The sequence below is a fragment of the Hyaloscypha bicolor genome (assembly GCF_002865645.1).
Source record: "Hyaloscypha bicolor E unplaced genomic scaffold K444scaffold_10, whole genome shotgun sequence".
Taxonomy (NCBI): domain Eukaryota; kingdom Fungi; phylum Ascomycota; class Leotiomycetes; order Helotiales; family Hyaloscyphaceae; genus Hyaloscypha; species Hyaloscypha bicolor.
In genome coordinates, this window is record NW_020194512.1 from 3114202 (window position 1) to 3138464 (window position 24263).

Below are 24263 nucleotides of genomic sequence, written 5' to 3' on the forward strand. Positions count from 1 at the left end.
CAATCCTCCTCCATTCTCTATATCGATTTATGCACCGTTCGAAGCCGCTATTTCTTATTAGCATCCGCCTGTACTTGACGAGAAATTGGGGTTCTTACCTTTGTAGACTTGAGTAGCGTCGAAACCAACGACGGTACCAGCTTGGGTTGACATGGCAGCAGCCTCTCCGTTGGGCTGTGCTTGTGTTGATTGCGCTGTAGAATTAAAGTTAGTTTCATGATCCATTGATCTTCGTAATGTTGGTGGGGTTGTGGATGCATCCACCGCGGAGAGGGACTTGATCCATTCACCATCAACAAGATCTAGGGTGAAGTTGGAGGGAGAGATGAATGGGAGGACGTACCAATGGGAGCAGCAAAGGCAACAGCTACGAGGGACAGAAGAGCAAAGACGGTGAATTGCATGTTTGCGGTTTGGAAGTAGGAGACCTTGAACTGAAGGGAGATAAAAAAGGTCGTCCGGCGACAGAAGCGTACAAGAAAATATGAAAGTTGGAGGTAGGAAACGGAAAGAGCGTTTATCAGATGAGAGATGAGATGGGAGGAGATCAAGATCAAGATAAGATGGGAGAAGGGGGTTAGTATTTGTATTGCCAAGGAGATTTCGTTCCCGTGACTTCCAGGGGAGGGTCCCGCAAGTAGCAGGGGAGCTGGGGGACTGGCCCGGCTGTCATCCCAATGTGGTGCGAAGCGCGTTGCAAAAAGTCTTGAAGCAGCGTGGTCTTGGCTGTGGCCCACATTTCAAGCTTGTCCGAGGCTGATCAGGGTCTGGTGCGACTGGTGTTGTTTGGAGGTAAGGTTGTTCATTGAGTCGTCTCCGAGGATTTTCTCTCGCCAGCATTGGCATTGGTCAGAGGAATCCTATTTGTTCTGCTTTTAGAATTGTGGGCCGGTTAAAGGATGGGCTGGGAATGTTGAGATCCGGTTGTGGATGTTCCCTTGTGGTGAGACGAGGCTGAGACGGAGGCGGAGCGTTTGGCAGTCGCCAAGCGAGGAAAAATGCTTGTTTTGACGTTGTGCGCGGATGGGAAGAGGACAGTCCGAAGAATCGTTCATGCGAGGAGCGCGATGTTTTCGGATGAGCGGCCTATCTGGCGTTTGCATGGACTTGGCCGGTGGTGAAGCCTCTGATGGAGGAGGCTGTAAGATACCTTTGGGATGAACTACAGATGAGATGGCACGCGAAGCGAGACTTAAGGCACTTCAGGTTGAAGATCACGTGGAACTTCCTGCTCTAGATGTTTCCGGGGTCAGAGTAAGCTCAAAGTGATTAATATTTGCAGTTGACTTTAAATCGGATCAAACGAAGCTGAAGGAACTGCTGAAGTTGGCGATAATCACGTGTGGTTATGCGGCTGCACAACGCGGGCTTTTTATGAACGAGGCTCAGCTCCGCTTATGCAACACTAGCAGCCGGCCCAGTCTCAACCCCTCCATTTACCAACGACAATGCCATCCAGCATCCAACAACAACCTTACCTCCCCCGTACTCTACCCCCTTGACATCGGGGATCTTCACCACTTCCTCCTCAAATTGCCGCCAGGACCGCAAATCCGCACCAATCAACATGGCAACCGTCGAACACTGCCTCTTCTGTTTCGAGGCGCTATCCGCCAGCCTCGAGAAGCGCACGCCCATGACATTGTACCAGGTGCAGTCGTCCTGGACCGCCTATCCCAAGGGTCTCGACGAAGAAGATGACGACGACGAGCAACCTGAGCTAGAGTCTTTCGACTCCTCACCGCCTTCAGACAATGAGTCGGGAAAACCGTCGTCCTCGGTCCCCGTCCCCCGCAACCCTATCTTAGAACGACTCTTCAACTCCTCAAGCGGCAGCTCAACGCCAGCATCGTCTTCTTCTTCCTCATTGTCACCATCAACAAACAACACCACGCCATCTTCGTCCTCTACCTCCTTCGTTCCTATCGGGCTGCACCCCCGCCGAACCTCCCAGCGCTCCTCAAACATTACCGAATCCCCGCTCTTCATAACCGTAGGCCCTCTCTCATTTAATCCCAATTCCCAATCCCAGAACTCTGCATCCCAATCCCCAATTCAAGCAAGCTAACCCTCCCTCTCCAGTGGAACACCATCTCGCCCTCCTCCTCAAAGTCCCTACGAGGCTGCATCGGCACCTTCGAGCCCCAACCCCTCTCCTCGGGCCTCAGTTCCTACGCCCTAACCAGCGCACTCTCCGACCACCGCTTCAACCCCATCACCCTCCGCGAACTGCCCACGCTCGAAGTATCCGTCACCCTCCTCACGGACTTTGAAAATGCAAAGGACCCAATGGATTGGGAGCTCGGCGTGCACGGTATTAGGATCAGTTTCTATGCGCGGAATAAGCGGTATGGAGCTTGCTATTTGCCGGATGTGGCGCCAGAGCAGGGGTGGGATAAGGAGGAGACGATTGTGAGCTTGATGAGGAAGGCGGGGTGGGGTGGGAAGAGGGAGAAGTGGAGTGAGGTGGGGGATCTCAAAGTGGTGAGGTTTCAGGGGATGGCGGAGAGTGCCGGGTGGGAAGAGTATAAGCAGTGGCGGGATTGGGTGAAGAACGGGGAGCAAAAGAATAATTAGAGGTTGAGGTGAAGCGTGGAGTTTGCTGGGTTGCGGATTGGTATAGAGGGGTTACGGGGTAGAGGATAGGATATGATGGCGTTGGGATTTCGAGTCTTTTCTTTCCTAAGGTCTGGTTCGGACAAGTGTGCATGAACTGGACTGGTCTAATGAATCAACGGGCATGATAGTGCAATATAGAACAATTTTTACATTTCATCTCGCTTCCTTTTATCTCATCTCATTAACGTCATCAAACCTACAGAGCTCTGCAAGCCCATTAATAATACACTCTTCACGCCCCCAATCCATATATCCCCATCCCTGTGCATTCCATCTCAGTTAGCCTCCATTTACCAATTCGCCGACCGATTACCCTTCCCTAGCTTTGTACAAGAAACCCACCCCGCAACGCCTATTCCGATTACCATATACACATCACTTCCCATGCCGCTCCTCACTCATCACAACAGAAGGAGAGAAGCCGTGGTGTGTTGTCATCGCCAACACACCAACTTCCTCCAAAACGCCTTGAATCTTGCTGCCTTCCCCTCTCCTTGCTCTCCAAACCGCATCTCCTTCTCCGGACCGCCAGGCAGTGGACTCAACGGCGCCGTGACCGCCCTCCTCGTGCCGAGTAGCTGATTGTCCCCAACACTACCACTCCGGCCCTCTCCCCCATACCCCTCCACACCACCATCCAACATCATCCCCCCACCTCCACTCGCAGCTATCCTCCTCGCCTCCACCACTCTCCGGACAATCAACGCAAACGTCTCTTCGATATTAACCGTATTCCTCGCGCTCGTCTCCATGAACCCGCATCCCCTCTTCCGTGCCCATTCTAACGCAACCTGTGCAGGCACCTGGCGGGATTCTTGGAGATCGCATTTATTGCCCGCCACGATCTTAATCGGCTTCACCGGTCCACCTCCTCCCCCTCCCCCCCCCCCTCCCCCGGCATCTCTCCCCCCTCCCCTCGCCCTCCCCTTCCCCTTCGAGCCCAGCTCGCGGTTCTCGCGTTCCCACCCATCCATCCTCGTCTCCGCCTCGATATCAATCAGATCGTTGAACTCGTTCAGCACCTCCAGACTCTGCGCGTTCGTGATGTCGTACACCAGCAGGAACGCATCGCTGCGCAGGTTGGACGACGCCCACATCCCGCGGTACTCCTCTTGGCCGGCCGTGTCGGTGAGCGAGAGGTGGTAGGTCTGCCCGTCGATGCGCCGCGTCAGGGAGTAGGAGTCCTCGATCGTCGGGTCGTATTCGTGCGTCCATTGCGAGCGCACGAGACGCAGGGTGATGGAGGATTTGCCGCAGCCGCCGTCGCCGCAGATGGTTATTGTGATCCGCTGGGGGTCGGAGGTGGAGGACATTGTGCGTGAGGGTGGTGTTGTGGAGAGAGCGTGTGGTTGGTGGGGTGGGGATGGGGATGGACCCCGTGAGGGAGATGAGTCGAGTGTGTGTTTTTTGGTTTGTAAGTTCGAGGCGAGAAACGAGTGTATTCGAAGAGAGGGGTCTCGAGGAGGTGTCGAGCTTCGTCCGGTTCTGAAGTGAAGGATCGAAGGAAGCAGAATCAGGATCAGGATCAGAAATCACAATCGCCCTCCCGTCTCTCAGTTGGTGGCGTCCCTGCCCTCTCTGCGGCGTAATCTTACAACCCTCGCCCCTCCTATCTTTTCTCTCCTTCTGATCGTTCCCCTTCCGATCGTCTCGTTCGCCTTACTGTACGTTGTCGCCCTCAATTGGGTTTGTCTACTTGTGCCTGCCCTGCGGTGGTGCCTGTCGCTGATCCCGCCCGGGCGAGGAAGCCCTGTGTCTGTGTCTGCGTCTCAATCAAATCGAGAGCGCGTCGTGCAGGAACCGAATGCGGAGCGGATCTTCCCCTCCAAAAAACCCGGCAAACCCTTGTGCTCGCGTGCTCTGCACACCCTCTTTCTTATCTCTCCCCTCCCTTAAGTTCCCTTAACCCTCCAAAAAAAATATTATTTAAATTAATTTAAATTACCTCGCCTCACTTCCGGAAGTATGTCGACGGTTGAGCTGCATGCAAGGACAGGATATGCGTCGTTACATAAACGGCGCCGGTTCGTCCGTCCGTTCATTCGTTCGTTCGTTCGGGTGCGTTTCGTTTGCGCAGATGCAGGAGTGGGGGCACCCAGGAGATGGCTGGTTGAAATATCCGTAGTCCCGGGATGATTCTTGAGGTCCGTGGGTACAGGAAAGGTGGCGCATTTGCGTTTCACTCGCGAGGATTTCCTGGGGACGTTTCAATGCTGGTTACTGGACATGGGGAATCGTTGATGCCATGACGGACTGACGGGGGAAAAGTCTGGAAACGAAGGTTGGAAGATTTGGTCGAAGGTTCGATTGGGGAGGACGAGGGCTTTGGTCTTCTTTTGTGTGTGAGGAGGAGGGAGGCCTGGCTTGCTTTTTGGCGGCACTGCACTTCTTTCTTGGTGAGTTTCGCTCGCATGCTTCCTTTTGCGGGGAAGAGAAGGCAAGTTCTACTCTAAAAAAAGATTGGGAAATGCTCGTTGTGGCAGTAAACACGAAATAGGCGGGATGTAACCTTATTGCGTGAGAGGCTCCTCTCTATCCCCTCCTCTCTATCCTCTTTGAAGGGAAAACGTCGTGAGAGTTCATCTGATGAGGTTCAGTTTCAGGATGGCAGAGTTGGCCGTCACGGGGAATTCTGTCTGGTGGTGTCGACTCCTGCATTAGTGCTGTGTTGTGGATGGCTGGGAAGATTTGGGGCTGCGGCAGCTCGCTTGGAGATGCCAGTTGCGAGAAAAGGGGGAAAGCCATGGTAAGAGCACAATTTAATTTCCTCTCTTATCATTCCTCTTATATCAGTCATATAGTTCTCTTTATCATTTCCTTCCAGCTTTCTATCTGGTCTTCCCGCCTCAAGTAGTCGTTTTTCAATTACTAACTCCTTCCAAACCCCTCTTACACTTCCCCAAAAGATCGTCAAACCTGTACCTCGGCGCTTGCTAACCCCACCCTGCCAGCACCTAAATAAACCCAATAGCGCCGATCACCACGCACATCTCTACGCAATTTGCTGTTTTAACGGCCTTCCAGTTCTTCCCCTGGGTAGTTTACCAGTGAGGCGGAAATGCTTTTAATGGGTGCGAGAAAACGTGGACGCGTCCCTAGAATCTGGATGTTGTGCTGTGGCGAGCCGTGTTGAGAAAAATCACCTGAATGCTCCTAAGTGGGAGCAGATATTCGATCGTGTTTCCGGGTGTCAGATCCTATTTCTCAATTTGGTTGTGAAGTTCGCGGGTGCTTATTATGGGGTGAGAGGGTGCAGACGAGATCTTGGGGTTTGATGCACAACATCTGGTAGCTATCGTTTGAGTATCGATCACCTAGGAGTTCCCAAGTTGGAGCAGATATTCGAACTTCTTTCTGGTATCCAGTAATTGTTGCTCAATCTGTTTGCGAATTCTGCTAAAATGCTTTTTATGGGCTGAGAGGAAAACAGGGCACGAGATTTGGGGATTTGATGCCTGCATGGCATTTGGTGGCGAGCCCTTTTGAGCATGCCCACCTGAGGCTCCTGAGTATTCCTAAGTGGCACCCCCCCCTTTTGAATACTTACGGTGGGTCCTTTAGTAACGCCACCCTGAAACCTCGTTTATGACCCTCAACTAGGGAATATCAGGTGCTTTCCAGAATCGTTATTGGCTGTACACCCCTGAGATGGCCAGTGCTTGTTGGTGTTATCCTTGGGCCCACTGTAATCATTTAGGGGGAGGGGGGAAGTAGTAGATATTCTTTCTTTCGCGAGATGTCACGGGGTATGGAAGGTTTTTCTTAATTTATTTGCCACGTTGCGGGAATACTTGCTATAGGTCAGAGCAGAACGAGGCATCTGGCTTCAGATTTCATGCTTGCATTTAGATATGATCCCTAAGAGAGGATGAACGCAAGGAAGACCGCAAGCCGGGGCAGATACTTTTTCTGTTCTCTTTCAGCTGTTGTTGTATATTTTGAACATGCTTGTTCTTTTGTTTGCGGAAATGCTTCTGAGGGTTCGGGTGAGGAGGATGGTGGAATTAGCATGCTACTGCACCAGTTGCCACAATTGAGTGGTGAGAGACTTGAACTTGAGCCATGAGGAGGAACTTTTAGCACGACCAACTTATCGCGGCCAACAAGTGTGGCTGGATTCTTTGATTCCTTCTGGGGGTAAGAAAGATAACCAAAGTTGAAATCACGATATTCACTCACGTGAAGGCAAGTTCCTTCTCCATTCACATCTCGCTAGCCACCTTTCCTTCCTTTAAAACTAGGACTTGGCTTTCCTGGTCACCGAAATACAGCTTCGTATCATCAACAATCCCACACCTGCTTCATGTATGAACAAAACATCCCTCATGATTAAGACGGGACAGCCATTTCTCGAAGTTCTCCTGCATACTTTCTCGCACTCCGGTAAAGAGTGTGATGGCCGATTGAAGAAGCCGTCGCCGTGATAAAACCAGGATCAGTTGACCTCCATCCCCGCAGTTCAATTGTTGACGCTGATAAAGACAACCAGCACAGCAGCATACCTGCTTCACGATTAGCCTTATGTCAACCCCACCGATACTCGATCACTTACGCGGCAGTCGCTCCATACACCTCGATCCTCCTTGCATGCGTCAACAACGTTATAGATGCAGCGAACAAAGTAGTGAAGATTCCCACCAGCCCAAGTCGAATCCCCATGGGCTTCACGAAATGCAGCGACATGATCGCTCCCACCAGCAACGCCGCTGAAACCAGAATGCTTATCAAGCCGACTATGAATGCTACTCTTTCGACTGGATAGTAGTACATCGGGCCCCACGATCTTGGTGTCTCTCGCTCTACCCGGAGTCGGTATCCAAGACATCGATGCATCAGCGCCGACATTCGATCCGGCTCATCTTGACTTCCAAGTGCGATCATATCTTCTTCATCGTGGAGAAGACGAAAACCGCTTCCCCACAATACCGGCGGTCTTCTTCGAAACCAAGTTTTGAAAGCATTGAATGGTGATTTCTCCGGCTTCTCGAGCCTGAGCACTTCGTTCCGCCGGAGCAAGGCCTCCTCTATCTCTGTCGGTAACGAATCGATGATTTGAAAAATAGACATACCATATTCTTGCATCAACTTCCTGATTCTATAGATTATTCTGAGTTTCCCAGCTTGCTTTTCATTGCCTTCATCGGCCTGCTCTTTCAACTCCTCCCAAGATCTGGCACCCTTCTCTACCTTTATTTTCTCCAAATCATTGCTCGAAGTCGCGATCGTTCGTTTGTCCTCGACGTCCAGTTCTTGAAGATTTATCTCCAGAAGCTGTAGTTCCGCTTGCAGGTACAAGAGATTGCGAGCCCCAAGAACTGCGAATTTCCTGTAAATTGATAGACTGTGGTCGCTTGCAATGAAATGGCTAAAATCAGCGAAGCCCGGCAAGTACTCCTTCTCATCCAGCGCAGCCTCGACGTCAGCCTGGATTGCTGCCATGCCTGCAGAGCTCTCACCCTCTGCGCAGGTTCGAGATTGTGATGTTCGATATCGATATTATATGCCTTCAGAGACTGCTCACTCATAACAGTCAGATGCGGTTTCCACAAGCCAAAGGTCCGCGGATGAAGTTGCAAGCTGATGCACGAAGCGGTTTTGGGCGAGAATGGCTGTGCAAGCCACCGGCACGGTCATGCCGTCGCGAGCCTCACAGGGCCAAATGCTGATTCGCTCCACGGCCCCCATCTTTCTCGGATCACTTGGTGTAGCCTAGATTGACTAATTCTTGGCTATCTTTCCACCACTGCAGTCGGGCGGTTGTTGCAACCCAATAGCTGCCCAACTTCACGAGCCTCAAGTAAAGGCCCTCATGATAAAGCGCGAAGTCTCCCCTACCTCAACATCACCAAGCACGCTCTGGCTAGGGACAGCCTCGCTAGGGACGGCGAAATGGACAGAGGTCTTTAAGTGAGAAGTTGTCTTGCGACTTAGGAAACCCCTTGCACAAAGCAACCACGCTCCATCGTTTCCACTCTACACAATATTTGACTTTTGTGACTCTCACCCCACGATGTCTAGTCGGAGGACACATTCAAGTCGGAGGACACAGCAGCGCAGAACCACTCATACTCATATGGGCAGTTCTCGGACAAATGAAGTGACCTTTGAAGAAGAAGAAGAGGAGGAGTACATCGACAACCCCATGCACGACTTCGATGACGAGGATACTTTCAGCGGCCCCAACGGAGCTGGTAGTACTGGAAAGCCTATGAGCCGAAGGGACTATGAGGCTCAAGCAACTGTATTCGATTTTCACTCTCGCTCTTCTGCGAATCCTGCTGTGCAGCAAAGCGGCGCGCAGAGATTTGCTCAAGGTTCTTCGTATGGAGCAGTTGTTGAAGGCGACTTTTGGAAATGCGTAAGTTCTTTTTATGCCTACCAGTCGATAACTTATCAATAATGTGTTAGTTTCCGTGCAACGACAATGGCACTGTGGACGCGTACTTTGTCAAGAATTGTCCACGACCATATTGCAACAGGCCGAGGGGCATCCGAGGGACTTTTGAAACAGTATGGCGATGTGTAAGTTGCCCATGCTATCCTGCTGTCTAGTGATCGCGTCTGATAGCAATATCTGAAGGCCATTTGTAATGACCCAATTGATGCGAGATTGGGGACCTGTTATCGTGGGTGTAGGTAGTTGTGGATACGGGACGGGACTCATAGGACGTTCTAAACAGTCATTGTCAGTTGCCAACCACGTAATTCACCCCTTTAGATTAGGTCAACTACAAAGGCATATAGACCCTTTACTAGCCCGTACTTTTTGTATTTTAGATATCTCAATTCATGCTAACTTGACTCTCATATTTGAAACCTAATTACATGCCAAATACTGCCTTGTTCATGCAATTGTCAGGTTATTACCAAGCCGACGACCCCGCGTCACACCCGCTAGTGCGAACGTCTACTCTCTTGGTAACGTCGCCTCCTTCTCAAAAAGCAATGTTCTCGACTCAATATGGTCTATTCCTGCCCTCGGATACTCGGTATATGAGGATCTGAGTTGGCGGTTGGAGATACCTTTTCCTTTGTAGGTATAATGGAATGATTATTTTGAGACAAATCCAGTGTCATGTGAAATAAGTAGGATATCTCGTATAATAAGCAAAAAGAGCGGGGTGAAACGAAGTAACGGATCAATTTGACGTCCGGCTGCTAATCTCTTCACAGACAGTCAGCCTCGACCTTTCCCATACGGCGGATAAAAATTACCTGATTCAGGGATTGTTTCCAGTGTGCTCAGGGTACCCAATACTCGCTTCGCCCACCAGGGTCATAAACAACCAACTGATCGTCTTCGGACGTCTCCTGAGTCTGTTTTGCGTTTGCGGTTCCAGAAACTTCTGGGCGTAATTGTTCGTGCTCGCCCAGATTCTCGAGTTTCTGGGAAAGCTTGTTGCTGTGGACTTCTTCCTTAGATGTCTCGATCCTTCCCCCTTTCTTCTTCCTTTCCGTCCCCGACCCCCAATCGGGATCTAGAGCAACAGAGTCTTGCACGGGTGCCTCTTCCTCGCGTTGCTCAATGCTCTCCTTTGTCTTTTTCTTTTCCTTCTTCGATTTCTTGGATGATGTTCCCCAAGCCATCCAATCATCGTCCACAGCACGATCATCAGCGTCTTCTTTCCCCTTTCCTTTCGCTTCGTAGCTTTGGGGGATGGTGGAGAGTCCTCTGTCAAGACTATCCAGGGTCTCTTCAGTAATCCAAGCTGCATTGACACCTTTCCCCTTGTCTATCTTTAGTTTCATTTTTGACTCGTGACTAGACTGTCCTTGTGAAACACCGTCTGCGTTGGTGCGGGCGTGATTCCGGGTCATTTGGCGTTGTTGTTCTTTCGAATCCATTGGATCAATGGCAAATATTTTTTCTCCGAAAGGAGGCACTCCTCTTGGCTGCTCTTGGCCTCTTGTGGTCATAGAATATTGCAAGATATCTTCTGCTAGCATCTTGCTTGTGGGCACTGACAGTGCTGCATTTGTGATAACGTCTGAAACTTTGCCTTCCAAGGCGTGATGTTCTTGCTTTCTGCTGTCATCTTCAATGGTGCCTCCACTGCCTGTTGCCGGTCGTTCTCTGTTGCTCACACTAGGTAAGCTCTTCTCCACACTGGAGTTGGTTTTTGTTGGTCCAGAGCTTTCTGCTTCCAGCCCTGCATGCGATTGCTGGAACGCATCAAGTGTTGAGGCTAGCGAAGATAAAAGCAAATAGTCGCGATCACCCTGGCGTGGCGATATGGTGCTAGTCTTGCCGGAAGTATTGCGGGTATATGATTTATGGCGAGAAATATTACCAGGTTCAATGTCGTGAACAACTTCATGTGATGACCACTTGTCTCTCTGGACGGCAGTATACTTGAAATCCGAGTCGCGAGGTTGTTTACGTCTGGGAAAAAGCACTGGGAACGTGCCCCTTTTCTGACTCACCACGAGAATACGAGCTGAAAGCGTGGGAACTGCCGAATTTAAACCTTGACAAAGGATGCAATACTACACTCCTGGTTTCTGCTGTTTGAGGGATTGGACAAACAATCACGTCTTCTTGATACGATTCTGTTCTCGCCGGTTTGTCCGCGTAAGATAATGATGACCTGTTATCAAACGTTGTGGCACGCCGTAGATTTTTAGGCAGGAAAGTTCTTGCAGTAGACTTAAGAGGAGGCGATCTAGATCCACTTTTGGATTTCTGGAATGTTTGATCGGGAAGATCGAAGGCAACATTGCGTTCGTTGGCGGCTTGGACGTTCCCATGAGCAGATTCAAGTCGCTCGAGGTCAGAAAGGCTGTGTTGAGCCTGACGAGAAACTGCAGGTGGAGAAGGTGCAGAAGGCGGTGAAGTGCGTGATAGAATTACCTCAATAGCAGCATCTCCGACCATTGTCGGTGCTGAAGGGTTCAAGATAGGATGATTCTGTAGATTTTCGATGCTTCGGAAGGCTGGAAGAGAAGCCGCTGAAGCGGGTTCTGGCAATGGGGAGGAGGACGGTACATTTGGAACAGGCGTATGGATTTTGGTAGATGCTGTCTCATTCCAATCGTGCCCAAGGTTTTCCGGCATATCTTCTCCAGCAACGGAATCAGAAACTTCTGGCATTACTTCGTGGATTAGCATATTTGCTCGTGTCTTGCGCCCATACGCTCTTAGTACTGATGACTCTTTCCATGTACCGCTTATAGGCTTCTGTAGATGGCTTTCGATATCCTTAAGTTGCACTGGTGTACGATGAACTTCCGCTTGCTTACTCTGTCGTCGGGAGAAGAATCTGTCCGTAGCGATGGCCACCGCCACGGTAAGGGCAAGCAAGGGGAGCGCAAAAACAGGATACCATTGCACACCAGCGGTGAAAGTTGTCATCCCAAATATTGACTGCGAGACATGGCCGATTTAGCGGAGTGGTACAAGGAAATGTGACAATGAGTAGTAGATAGGATCTCGTACCGCAGCAAAACTTAGTGGCAAGAACACTAGTGCCAAAACATTCAGTCTGGCAACAGCCTGGCCTTGGCTCACAGTTTCTAAACTAAGGCCCTTTCAACTGTCAGTTAGGTTTCGGCATTGTGATGAATATCTTACAAGATTAATGAGGTTAGATTGCTGGGCCAAGAGACTTGATGCTGTCATGTCATAATAGCTCAGCAGATGTTGGATATGGCTGACTCGGGCCAGAAGTTTTAGTCTCACTCTAGGCGTAAATAGTTGAGTCGGTCCTAACTGTAGCGCAAATCGTGCCAATGATGCCTCGTGTATTCTTAAATGCTCATGTAGGCCCATAATAGTATCGGTGTGTTCATGTAACTCGCGAGTTTGTTGCAAAATCGGCGCTGAAGATGAAGGGTAAAACCTTTCCTGTAATGGTCGTGAGTATTTCCAAAGTATAGCATTTGAGAAAACTCTTACTATGACTTTCGCTTTTAGATTCCTTTTCACAACCGCCCAGACTTTCTCCCACTTTGTGAATAAGAAATATGTGTCGAGATATATCCAATCCAAGTCGCCCGCTAATCTGTCCCACCTTTCATGTTGAGGGTCCGAGTCAAAGTAATATCGTTTTAATCTGTCGGCAATAGGAGCGTTGGGTCCACTGACGAGGACAATCAATGGCTGTAGTCGGCGGGATCGAGGCATATAAGCATGGCTCAAATAGTCAGTCGGCCTCCCGTCCTCAGGATTGGAACAAGCGAATTTTGTTGCCCATGTGACTAGAAAAGCGGATTAGAAATAACCATCCCTAATAATGATTAGGAAGACAGATAATGGAACTTACACACTGAGCGACAACAAGCCTTCCTATCACCTAACTGTATGATTTCTCCATAGCCTTGGGGTTTAGGGCTGTATGAGTCGACACTGATATGCTCGGTTATGCAAGTAAGTTCTAACCGCTGATATATTAGATTTATCCTATGATACATAGTAGAAAGAAACCTGCCTTGATTTTCATTGATCAAAGGAAGCATACTAGCATTCTCTCGCTCAATGAAAGACCTCAATGATCTTGCTGGGAAATCTGGAAAAGCCATCTGCAGATGTTGGAGGTACCAGGGGCGCCAATAATCGATGACACTGTGTTACTCGTGAGTGGGCGCCATTGTTACTGAAGAGTAATACTCACATCATCAAAGGTCCATGAATTTTGTCAAACATGTCATCATACATCCGAGGAGCAGAAGAACGGAGTGAAGAAGTTCCATTTAGGGGATAGTTTCGCGTAGAGAACTGGAGTCTCCTGCCTGTCGACATCAGAGCAACAGTGCAGGTAAAGGCAGAGCCAAAATTTTCAGCATCCTGGGTATTGTTTAGTCTGATGTTTTCAGGTACACTCATGGGTGGTGTCATTGGCCCTTGAGTGCTAATTGATGACGCGCGACAGGCATTCGGTGCTAGGCCCGGTGCTATTATTCGTTCATCTTCACCCGTGCAAGGTTATGTACGGCCCACTCCTGGTCGAGAAACAGATTCGGATGGTTCGATATCGCCAGACGACATAGTAGAGTAGAAAATGGCTTCCCAGTTCTCGGGGCTCTCCGAGAAGATCTCATCCGAGTCAAGACTCCTGGCGGGGAAAATCATTCTAGTATCGTCCGAATCATAAGAACCATGGGTGATGATAGTGGTGGTTCCGCCTCTTTGTCTTGGTTGCTCTGGAGTAGACGACGATTCATTCTGAGGTTGATTTTCCTTTGGGGGGCCAACCGAAGGGGGTGGCCGGTCTTCATCTACTATGAGGCCACGTGGTTTTTTGAACATCATAGACAACACTACCAGCAGCCACAAATCTTATCGGGTAGTTGTACATAACTTTCTCCCTTGGGGGCGTTGGAGAAACTGGTCTTGGAGGTTGCTGTGGAAATGGTGCTGTTGGGACCTGCGCCGCCGATTCCTTAGGTGTTGATGATGGTACCAGAATTGGCGCCCCTCCCCTTGGCCTGGAATACCAAGAGGACGGCGAGTCAACTCTTTCAAATGCCTGCGCTTGGAGAGGTTGTGGTGGGCGATATTTTGCAATACTGACAGAGGGCGTATCAGAACTAAGAAAAGACAAGCGTTGAGAGCCGTCACTGAGCCTGCTGCGACCACCGAAATCCACCTCTCCATTTACGGGAGGCTGGGGAGTTCTAGACTGGATGCCCTTCTTTCGCACAATATTTATTTAGGCATTGTTTTGGCACTCAATCTTTGCACCTGCGACCGTAACTATTGCGCTTCCCAAGACTTTGAAAGTAATATTGTCCTCGTTCCTCGGGTCTTCCTCTGGGTCATCCTGGATATCAATATTCGTGCCATGTGCCTCTTCCAGAGATATTTCCTGGTCCCTTTCAAAAGACGAACGTCTATTACTCGAAGTAGAAGGCTCGCTACCAGTGGTTATTGTTGTCGAGGGCATAGCTTAACGTATGTGGAAGCAGTACCTGCCAGGAGGCTGCCGGTCTAACCGGATGTCTCTCAGTCCGCTCTTGGGATTCAGCCGCCTTGTGGAGTTGAGGGAATTGCTATGGCCAAATGTGTATCTTTTACTCTTGCTGATGTGGCATAACAATGCTTTGAGATAGAGATTGACGCGTTTGGGATTGGGAACAGGTAATCGTTTGGAATTACACGACGTGGGAAACAGCCTTGCTGTCTGCCACAGCGTAAACGCTTGCCTCAATGGGCACTCGGTCTAGCCCATGGTTCACATGTCATGCACGCAACCATGTGTCTGGATGAACGGTGAACTAGCAGAAGGGTGGGTGAGACGCCGAGTACAATTGGGGTGGTGACTAATTGCAGAATAACAATGCGGCGAAGACCATCCACTACGAAGAGCAAATGCACCAATGAAAGCAGCACGATTCTTGCGTCAGAGATTCTAGTGTTTGACTACAGATTTATGTTTAGATTAGGCAACATTTATACCGTACCCTGGCTGCGCTACGTTTTATTTTGGGGGGGAGAGGTTCAATTTTAGCGAGAACCGCTTGCTTGTTCGTTATTAATCTACTATAAAGCTTGAAATTAGTCGAAACTAATAATTAAGTATCTAGAAGCTCTGGTATTAATTATAACTTCGTATAAGCGACAGGTATTATATTTAAAGATATCTTTAATTATAAAAATTTGAGCGTCTTTTATTACTGGTTTTATTAATAGATTATTAAGCTTTAAGGCATGGTTTTTACTTATTAGTTAGTATATAAGGGAAAAGAAATTAAGGTTATTTACTAGAGTATTAGCTATAATTACTAGTATAATAAAAGTAGCTAAAAGGCTCTTAATTAAAGTAAAGTAGAAATCTAAGTATTAATTCTCTACTTTATTTATAGCTATTAAAAGAGCTTCAAGAGTATTACCCAAATAATTCTCTTTATTATTATTCTTATTACTCTTGTAATATTCTTCTTTTTTAACTTTAGCTACAAGTTATAAATAGCCATTATTAAATTCCTTATTAAAATAACGAGAATTCGAAGCCTTAAATTAATAAAGGTTTCTGGTTCTAAATCGAGCCTTCTTAGTCTTTTATTTCTCTAGTATATATTTCTAAAAGAAGTATTCGGGTTTTTTATATATAAAATATAACTTATTTAAATAATTATTATAATTATAAGGCTTATAGCTATTTAGGTAGCTATTTCGAATACTATAATTATAACTGGAATTATATTAATAATTTTCGAATAAATAGTTACTTAACTATTTTCTTAAATAATATTATTAATTAATAAAAAAGGGTTTAATATTAATTTATTACTTTTTCTTATAGTAGTAATAAATAATTAGAGCTTATTAATAAGCTAACCAAGATTCGAAAAAGAATTCGAGACTATATATTAATATACTAGTATATCTTAATAAAAAATAATAATTTTATTATATAAAAATTCGATATTTTATAAAATAAATATAAGGTTATATTATAATTAATATAGGTTATTAATTAGTAACTAGATAAGCTTAAATATTGTCTTTTTAGAATATTTAGTTATTATAATTACTAAGATAATAATGTTTTATTTATTTAAATTTCGATATTAGAAATCGGGGCTTTTAAAAAAGCTATAAATATTTATATAGGCTTCTTTATATATTAAAAAAGCTAGTTATTATAAAAGTAGTCTTATACTAGTTTCTTTAATATAATAAAAAAAGCTCTTATTAGTACCTTTATAAAAGCTTTATATATTAGTAAATATTAAGGAAAATAATACGTTTATAATTAAAATTATTATTAGTTCTATTATACTTTTATATTTTAATATATATCTTTATTATTTCTCTAATTAGTTTTTTTTAGCTAAGCTTAACTAAGGGCTATTTAAAGGTAATAAAGGTAATAGGAAGTTATTAGTTCTAGTTTTTTATAATATAATACTAATAAAAGCATTTATAAATAATAAAGAAATATAAGTAATAATTAGTTTAATATATTAATTTCTTATAATATTATTTTTAAGAAATATATATAATAAAATAATAAGGCTTGTCTTAAGAACTTATTTAATAGTAATAATATTAGTTAAAATTCAGATATATAATTCTTATTTCTAAATAATATTAGCTAAGAATTATATAATAATAAAGCTCTTACTATTATATTTAATATAAATATTATTATATTATAAAATAACTTATAATTAATATAAATTGCATTAATTTAATTAATTAAGTATTATAAGATTAAAATTACTAAAATTATTTTTAAATAAGTTTTAGAGATTATTATTAATTAACTTCTTTACCTTATATTAGAATAATCTAATATTAAGATAATCTAGAACTTTATTATTATTATAAATAGCTAAATTAATATTACTATTTTATTTCTTTATTTATATATATTTATTTTACGAATATATTATACTAAACTTTTAGGACCGAGCCTTTTCTAATATATATATAGAATTCGAAGTAAAAGGAGTTTAAAGGTGAGATAGTTTATAAAAGATAAAAGGATTTATAGAAATAATTCGGGATAAAGGTATTAAAATCCGAAGTAAATATTTTATTTATAATAAGAAATTTAGGAAGTAAAATATTATAATTCCGGAAAGATTTAAGGGTTCTAAAGTTCGAGGAATTTGATTTAAAAGTAAAACTGAAATTGAAATTAAAATTAAAGTACCTTAAAGATATTTTATAAATTCGGGTATTATATAAGTAAATAATTACCCCAAAAAAAGTAGTTTTAAGGCTAAAAGAAATTAATTTTAAAGAATAATAAATAAATAAATAAATAAATAAATAAATAAATAAATAAATAAATAAATAAATAAATAAATAAATAAATAAATAAATAAATAAATAAATAAATATAATAAATAAATAAATAAATAATAATAAATAAATAAATAAATAAATAAATAAATAAATAAATAAATAAATAAATAAATAAATAAATAAATAAATAAATAAATAAATAAATAAATAAATAAATAAATAAATAAATAAATAAATAAATAAATAAATAAATAAATAAATAAATAATAAAGTCTTTTTTCTTTAGGCTACTAATACTTTTTTATAAAGTTAAGAAGTAATTTCTCACTTTAAAATAAACTAGATTAATTTTACTATAAGCTATTAAAAACCTTTTTAATATAAATAATTTTATTATTTAATTTATAAATATAAACTAATTAATATTAATTTATAAATAATACTAGATATTATTATATAATATATATAAAATACTTAGTATATAAGTTAATAAAGTAATTAATATTTAGAAATAAAAAGTACATTATTATAATATTATAATATTAATATACTTTTTTTAAAATCTACTAAGCCTAATAGAAACTAGTTTATTAGTTAAATTATATACAAAATACGAGGTTATATAATTATATTTTATTTCTTATATCTTATTATTAATATAGCTATTTCTTTGGGAGTTACGTATATAGTCACGGGATACGGGATACGGGATATGGGTAATAGGACATAAGTAATGGGATATAGGATATAGGATATAGTCATATAACCTCGCGTCTTATTAGTAACTCGACTAGTAGACTAGATCCCTTTAGGCTTAGTAGATTTAGGGATTGTATATTAATACTATAATATTATAATTCTTACTTCTAAATAATAATAACTTTACTAACTAATATAACTAGTATTTCCATACCTATATAATAGTATTATATATTACTAGTAAACCAATACTAATTAGTTTATATATATAAATTAAAAAAGATTTTAGATTAGTCCTAAAAGTATTTAGTAGCCTAAGACAAATCTAGTCTATTCTATATTAAAGAAAAAAACTACTTATTAACTTTACGAAAGTATTTAGTAGCCTATAAAGAAGATATCTAGCTCTTACTAATTAATAAATAGTTAGTTATTTAACTATCTATCTATTTAATTTCTACTATTCTTTAAAACTAACTTCTTTTAGCCCTAAGATTACTTTCTTGGAAACTATCTTTTCTACTTATATAATACCCGTATTTATAAGACTTTCTCTCCGGAATATATACCCTATATATATCCTTAAAGCTATTTAATTACTACTTTAATTTTATTATTAAGTCGAGTTCTTTAAGCTTTAGACTTTCCCGGAATTATAATATTTTACTTCCTAAATTTCTTATTACAGACGAAATATTTAAGGGCAAAATATTTACTTTAATACTTATAATATCTCTAGATATCTGGGATATCTGGAATCTAAACTAGGTATCTGGATATCTTTACTACTAAACCCTTTCTATAAACCTATTATAAACTACCTTATCTTTAAATTCCTCCTGCCATAAACCATATATATATACTAGAGAGAACCTGAACTCGGTTTAGTATAGATACTAATAAGGGAAAGGAACTAATTAAGAAATGAGAGGATAGTATTAATCTAGTAACTATAATAAAGGCTGAACTTCAGGAATATATAACTACTAAGATATATTAGTATATCTTATATAGGAAGAATAATAATAATCTATAAGATCTATTTTAGGATAACTTTAAAAACTTTAATACTATAGTATATAATCTAATTAATTATATACTTATATAAAATCTTTAAGCCTAACTTTAGTATAGTAGTATCTATATTAAATAGAACTATAGAAACCTTACTATTACGTAATTCTTTATTAATCTTGCCTAAGAAAAGATAAAGAATATATGAAATAAAGCTAATATTATTAATAATAATCTAATTAGAATAAATCTTTTTTAGGGACTTATTATATTAGTTTATCTTATTCTAAATAGAACTAGATATAAAAGAACTAGATAATCTTAGTTAAGAAATCAAGCTATCTATTTACCTTCTCTAAATTAAGGCTATTTACTGCTTTTACTTTTATTACTACTAGTATTACTACTAAACCCGAACTACTATTAATTAGTATCTACTATTTCTGCTAGGAAGCTTATTAGGGAAGTAATAAAGATATACTTTAAAGTATAGAAGTATAATAAAACTAATAGTAGTTTCAATTATAAACTTATTATTTTTCTCGATATTTACTAATATATAGAGCTTCCAGAAGAAGTACTAGCAAGAGCTTTTCCTATTATATTAAAGGAACTAATATAAGACTACTTCTATAATAACTAGCTCTCGAGCCATATATATAAAGAGGCTTATATAAATATTCGTAGCTTTTTTAAAGGCCCCGGTTTCTATTATCGAAATTTAGATAAATAGAATACTATTACCTTAGTAATTATAATAGTAAAGAACTCTAAAAAGACAATATTTGAGCTTATCTAAATACTAATTAATAACCTATATAAATTATAGTATAGCCTTATTCTTGTTTTATAAAGTACTAAATTCCTATATAATAAGATTATTATCTCTTATTAAGGCTTACTAGTATACTAATATATAGTCTCGGACTCTCTTAATAATCTCGGCTAGCTTATTAATAAGCTCTAATTATCTATTACTACTTATAAGAAGAAGTAATAAATTATTACTAAAACCTACTTTACTAATTAATAATACTATTTTTAAAACTCTCTAAATTACTATCTGTCCAGAAATTATTAATATGGACTTAGCCGTAATTTCGGAACCCGTAATAACTACTTCAAGCCCCGGAATTATAATAAATATATTTTAAAGTCGTATTTTATATATAAGAGACCCGAATATTACTTATAGAAATATATATTAGAGAAATAAGAGGCCGAGAAGGCTTAATTTAAGAGTAGAAATATTTACTAATTTAGATCCCGAAATACCCGTAACTTTAATAAATGCTTTAGTAATACTTATATATAATATATTACTGAATTTAAAAGAGAAGAGAATAATAAAAGTAATAAGGACGAACTAGTAAATAATACTTTTAAAGCCTTACTAGCAGAAACGAATAAAGAAAAGAAATATTACTTTAATTCCTATTTTATTTTTATTAAGAGCTTCCTAGCTACTTTTATAGCCCCTGCTCCTATTATTCCCATAACTAATACCCTTATAAATAATCTTATTTCTCTTTTTCTTATATACTAGATAATAGGCAAAAACCATACCTTAGAACCTATTAAATAGATAGAAGATACCCAGATATTTATAATTAATAATATATTAAGATATAATACTTATTACTTTTATAGAATTATAATTAATACTAGAGCCTCCAGATTCTTAACTACTAGTTCTAACTAATTCCAAGCTTTATAGCAGACTAATAGTAGTATTAAACTTAATAAAACTACTAAAGATTAAATTAATATCTAGTTTAGTATTAGATCTATATCTTTTATTAGATCTATAATAATAAGAATACTAATTAGGCAAGTATAATTTCATATTATACTTATAAAGACTCTATTCTTATTTAGCTTAGCTAATATAGATAAGCTAGGAGTTTATTTTAATAATCTTACTAATTATCTTATTATTTCTAATAAATACTTTATACTTATAATATAATGTTTTAGATACTTTTTCTTACTTTGAAATATTACTCTATAAAGCTTTATTTCCGAATCCTTTACTTATAACCCCTGCTTTTTTATAGAGATCGAATTATAATATCTATATTATTATTTTAGTTATCTATTTATTAGTAAGCTTTGAAATATACTAGAATAAGTAGGCCATAATATTAATATAGAAGCCCTTAAGTATTTTATAAAATATTGCAAATAATACCAGAAATTCGGATAATTACTGGGATAATTTAAGTTTAATCTGAGAGATAATATTAGCTTTAACTACTCTATTATTATTAATATTTTCTATATTTCCGGTAAGCCTATACTCTATATTATTAATAAAGGTACTAGATATTAAGCCGGCTAATGGCTTTAAAATATTAGTATATTATATACTTGGAATACCCTAAAGTAGTATTAAATTAATACCTATTTAGGCTCTCCTAATTAGATTATAGTAGATGCCAGAAAGCAGTTTACTAGTAAGAAGTTTGCTTAGCTTATAAATACTATAGGAACCAAGGTTAAAATCATTTCTATAAAAGCTTATAGTTCCGTTAGAATTATAGAATACTACTATGGCCTGATTTAATATACTTATCTTATTATTATGGCCGAAATTAATAGAATTAATAAGAATACCATACTTCAAATAGCTTTTAAAGCTATTAATAATTCCGCTAGACCCGACGGTATTATCCTAACTCTTTTGGTTTATAGTACTTTACCCCGAATAACCGAATATAATACCTTATTACTAATTATATTATAGTAATTAGTAGTACTTAAGAAGGCAATAGTAGAAATTCAGAAGTTTTGAGCTAGATACCAGATTACGAATGTCCTAAATACCCGAAATAGTCCTAGTATTACTAATATCTATAAACTTCCCTTGAATTCGGATATTCTTATATAGTATAAAGGGAATACCGGTTAACCTAGTAATTGGAATAGGCTATATAAGCTAGTAGCCATTAACGGGGAGAACTGTATACTAGCTCTATTATACGGTAATACTACTTTTCGCTTAACCTCCGTAAAGCCCTTTTATATAGGGGATATTAAGGTTATTATTAATAGTCCCGAACCTGAACCTGTTCCCGAACTTTATAGTAAGGCCAAAGGTAATACAGATATAATTCCTCCTGCCATTCCTGCTATTTTACTAAAGTATAGTAGAGGATACCCTTATAAGAACTCGGATTTTATGGTATTCCTATAAGATAATAACCTATATAAGAACTCTTATTAAGTTGAAGTTACTAGCTTCCTGGAAAAGGGTATATTTGAGGTTATTCCCAGATCTCAGGTACTAAAGAAAGTATATATTTTCAACTTCCGGTTTATTAATAAGATTAAAAATAAGGGTATAGAGAGAGAGTTTAAGAAGTCAAGACTAGTTATTTAGGCTTATAATAACGGTAAGAAACATATAATATTAATATAATTACCTATTATTTAATATATTAGCTAGAGAATTATCCTTAGTATTACTACTATAATAATAGATATTATAGAGCTATATTTATATAATATCTCGCAAGCTTATATCTAATTAATAATCTTACTTAACTATAATTTTTATATTAACTCACCTTATAAGCTTACTAGAGAGCTAAATCTGAATAATAATTCGGTTCTAAAGGTTATAAAACCACTATATAATATACCGGAAGCTAGGAACTACTAGTTTAAGACTTACTATTTCTACTATATTAATAAGCTTTCTATGAAATAGTTAACTTATAACCCTTGCTTCCTTTATAGTAAGTAACCCTTCGGAATTATTGGCCTTTAAACTAATAATACCCTGTTTATTAGAACTAATAATTTTATAAAGATAAAGTAACTAAAGCTCCAAGAGGCTAAGTTCTTGGCTAAGAAGCATAAATGCCTTACTATTAACTATAATCTCAAGTTTAATAGAGATATTATCTATATGGATATTACTAGAATTACCCTTATATAGGAATACTAGTATAAAAACCTCTGAACTATTTCTATAATAAATATTACTACTATAAATAGTAAGGGTACTATTTATTAAGATCTCTCTATTAAGGACTAATATATTACCTAATATACTAGAGAAGTATATATTATATTAGTCTATTAACTAGAAGCTTTATATAACCTATTAATTACTGCTTAAGCTATTAAACCCTCGGAAACTAATATAAAGGCACTTAATAAGCGCATTTAATAGTAAATTGAGAATGTTGCCAGAGGACTGAGATTCGTAAAGCTAGTAAAAGAGTTCTTATATTTAATTATTTTTACGGATACTTTATTTGCAAATAATAGAGATCTCTTCTCCCAAATCGGATATATTCTAGTTCTAGTAGACGGAACTAGATATACTAATATTATCTACTAGTTCTTTACTAAATACAAGAGAGTTACTAGAAGTATTCTAGCTTCGGAACTCTATAGTATGGCTTATGGCTTTAATATAGGCGCTTTAGTTAAATCTATAATTAATAAAGTACTAGAAATGAAACTATTACTAGTAGTCTATATAAATTCGAAGTTATTATATAAATGCCTTATTAAATTAGGAACTACTCGAGAAAAGCGTCTAATAATTAATATAATATACCTTTACCAGGCATATAAATAATGAGAGATTATAGAAGTTAAATAGATTAAGGGAGAATTAAATCCTGCCGATTCCATAATAAAATCGAAGCTAATAAACGCCCTTAAATACCTAATTAATACGAATACTATATAATTAGATATAGAGGAATAGGTCGAGTACGGATAGGGCAAGAAATAGATATATGGGATAGGAGGATATTATAGGAAAGGAAGTTACGTATAAAAGGCCGTAGCCTTTGGCATATAACCAAAACCTCGGAAGCAATATAAATATACAGAGCGTTTGGGAAATCTGGCACTAGGCCGGATTAGGGAATTTGCATACAATCGGAGAGAGATACTGTTTTTCGCGTTTTTAGAGAGTTTCTAGTATTAGTATAGCTATTCCTTTGGGAGTCACGTGCGTAGTTACGGGACACGGGACACGGGACATGGGCAATGGGACATGGGCAATGGGACATGGGATACGGGACATGGTCATGTGACCTCGCGTCCCATTGGTGACTCGACCAGTAGACTAGACCCCTTTAGGCTTAGCAGATTTAGGAATCGCATATTAATACCACGATACTATGATCCCTACTTCTGAATAATAATAACTTCACCAACCAATGCAACCAGCATTTCCACGCCTACGTGACGGTGCCATGCGTTACTGGTA

The 24263-nt window shown here is 40.0% G+C and overlaps 7 protein-coding genes across 7 annotated transcripts; 2 read left to right on the forward strand and 5 right to left on the reverse strand.

The window, feature by feature from the left end:
* Positions 1-1567: 1567 nt before the first annotated feature.
* On the forward strand, positions 1568-2577 carry K444DRAFT_623651 (uncharacterized protein; the record flags this gene model as incomplete). Its single annotated transcript, XM_024882301.1, has 2 exons — positions 1568-1993; positions 2083-2577. 2 exons carry the CDS (start codon positions 1568-1570, stop codon positions 2575-2577), a joined length of 921 nt encoding a protein of 306 aa, XP_024744396.1.
* A 304-nt stretch (positions 2578-2881) lies between these two features.
* K444DRAFT_16951 (ras family protein) lies at positions 2882-4258 on the reverse strand. Its single transcript, XM_024870723.1, has 3 exons — positions 3528-4258; positions 3306-3473; positions 2882-3227 (listed from the first exon to the last, which is right to left on the reverse strand). Exons 1-3 carry the CDS (start codon positions 3930-3932, stop codon positions 3054-3056), a joined length of 747 nt encoding a protein of 248 aa, XP_024744397.1. The 5' UTR covers positions 3933-4258; the 3' UTR covers positions 2882-3053.
* A 312-nt stretch (positions 4259-4570) lies between these two features.
* Positions 4571-5365, reverse strand: K444DRAFT_606428 (uncharacterized protein; the record flags this gene model as incomplete). Its single annotated transcript, XM_024878989.1, has 2 exons — positions 4571-5015; positions 5217-5365. Coding segments are annotated over 2 exons (328 nt in total), but the record flags the coding sequence as incomplete, so codon positions are not given.
* Positions 5366-6738: 1373 nt separating this feature from the next.
* On the reverse strand, positions 6739-8194 carry K444DRAFT_550925 (uncharacterized protein). The gene is made up of 3 exons (XM_024876524.1): positions 7689-8194; positions 7172-7643; positions 6739-7121 (listed from the first exon to the last, which is right to left on the reverse strand). Exons 1-3 carry the CDS (start codon positions 8056-8058, stop codon positions 7079-7081), a joined length of 885 nt encoding a protein of 294 aa, XP_024744399.1. The 5' UTR covers positions 8059-8194; the 3' UTR covers positions 6739-7078.
* Positions 8195-8473: 279 nt separating this feature from the next.
* Positions 8474-9421, forward strand: K444DRAFT_606432 (uncharacterized protein). The gene is made up of 3 exons (XM_024878990.1): positions 8474-8977; positions 9028-9141; positions 9200-9421. Exons 1-3 carry the CDS (start codon positions 8630-8632, stop codon positions 9257-9259), a joined length of 522 nt encoding a protein of 173 aa, XP_024744400.1. The 5' UTR covers positions 8474-8629; the 3' UTR covers positions 9260-9421.
* Positions 9422-9625: 204 nt separating this feature from the next.
* Positions 9626-10857, reverse strand: K444DRAFT_16991 (uncharacterized protein). Its single transcript, XM_024870726.1, has 2 exons — positions 9835-10857; positions 9626-9784 (listed from the first exon to the last, which is right to left on the reverse strand). Exon 1 carries the CDS (start codon positions 10564-10566, stop codon positions 9862-9864), a length of 705 nt encoding a protein of 234 aa, XP_024744401.1. The 5' UTR covers positions 10567-10857; the 3' UTR covers positions 9626-9784; positions 9835-9861.
* Positions 10858-11538: 681 nt separating this feature from the next.
* K444DRAFT_16989 (uncharacterized protein) lies at positions 11539-13673 on the reverse strand. The gene is made up of 7 exons (XM_024870724.1): positions 13230-13673; positions 13047-13180; positions 12882-12992; positions 12515-12816; positions 12191-12463; positions 12056-12145; positions 11539-11712 (listed from the first exon to the last, which is right to left on the reverse strand). Exons 1-7 carry the CDS (start codon positions 13451-13453, stop codon positions 11710-11712), a joined length of 1137 nt encoding a protein of 378 aa, XP_024744402.1. The 5' UTR covers positions 13454-13673; the 3' UTR covers positions 11539-11709.
* Positions 13674-24263: the final 10590 nt, after the last annotated feature.

Coding starts and splice junctions, on each gene's coding strand:
- K444DRAFT_16951 (XM_024870723.1), bottom strand. CDS start 3,932: ATGTCCTCCACCTCCGACCCCCAGCGGATCACAATAACCATCTGCGGC. Junction 3,474..3,527: donor AGGGGAGGGCGAGGGGAGGG/GGGAGAGATGCC, acceptor GGACCGGTGAAG/CCGATTAAGATCGTGGCGGG. Junction 3,228..3,305: donor CGTTGATTGTCCGGAGAGTG/GTGGAGGCGAGG, acceptor TATGGGGGAGAG/GGCCGGAGTGGTAGTGTTGG.
- K444DRAFT_550925 (XM_024876524.1), bottom strand. CDS start 8,058: ATGGCAGCAATCCAGGCTGACGTCGAGGCTGCGCTGGATGAGAAGGAG. Junction 7,644..7,688: donor GAAGTTGATGCAAGAATATG/GTATGTCTATTT, acceptor CGACAGAGATAG/AGGAGGCCTTGCTCCGGCGG. Junction 7,122..7,171: donor GTGTATGGAGCGACTGCCGC/GTAAGTGATCGA, acceptor ATCGTGAAGCAG/GTATGCTGCTGTGCTGGTTG.
- K444DRAFT_606432 (XM_024878990.1), top strand. CDS start 8,630: ATGTCTAGTCGGAGGACACATTCAAGTCGGAGGACACAGCAGCGCAGA. Junction 8,978..9,027: donor AAGGCGACTTTTGGAAATGC/GTAAGTTCTTTT, acceptor ATAATGTGTTAG/TTTCCGTGCAACGACAATGG. Junction 9,142..9,199: donor TTGAAACAGTATGGCGATGT/GTAAGTTGCCCA, acceptor CAATATCTGAAG/GCCATTTGTAATGACCCAAT.
- K444DRAFT_16989 (XM_024870724.1), bottom strand. CDS start 13,453: ATGACACCACCCATGAGTGTACCTGAAAACATCAGACTAAACAATACC. Junction 12,993..13,046: donor TTTGATCAATGAAAATCAAG/GCAGGTTTCTTT, acceptor ATCAGCGGTTAG/AACTTACTTGCATAACCGAG. Junction 12,817..12,881: donor GGCTTGTTGTCGCTCAGTGT/GTAAGTTCCATT, acceptor CCGCTTTTCTAG/TCACATGGGCAACAAAATTC.
- K444DRAFT_16991 (XM_024870726.1), bottom strand. CDS start 10,566: ATGCTAGCAGAAGATATCTTGCAATATTCTATGACCACAAGAGGCCAA.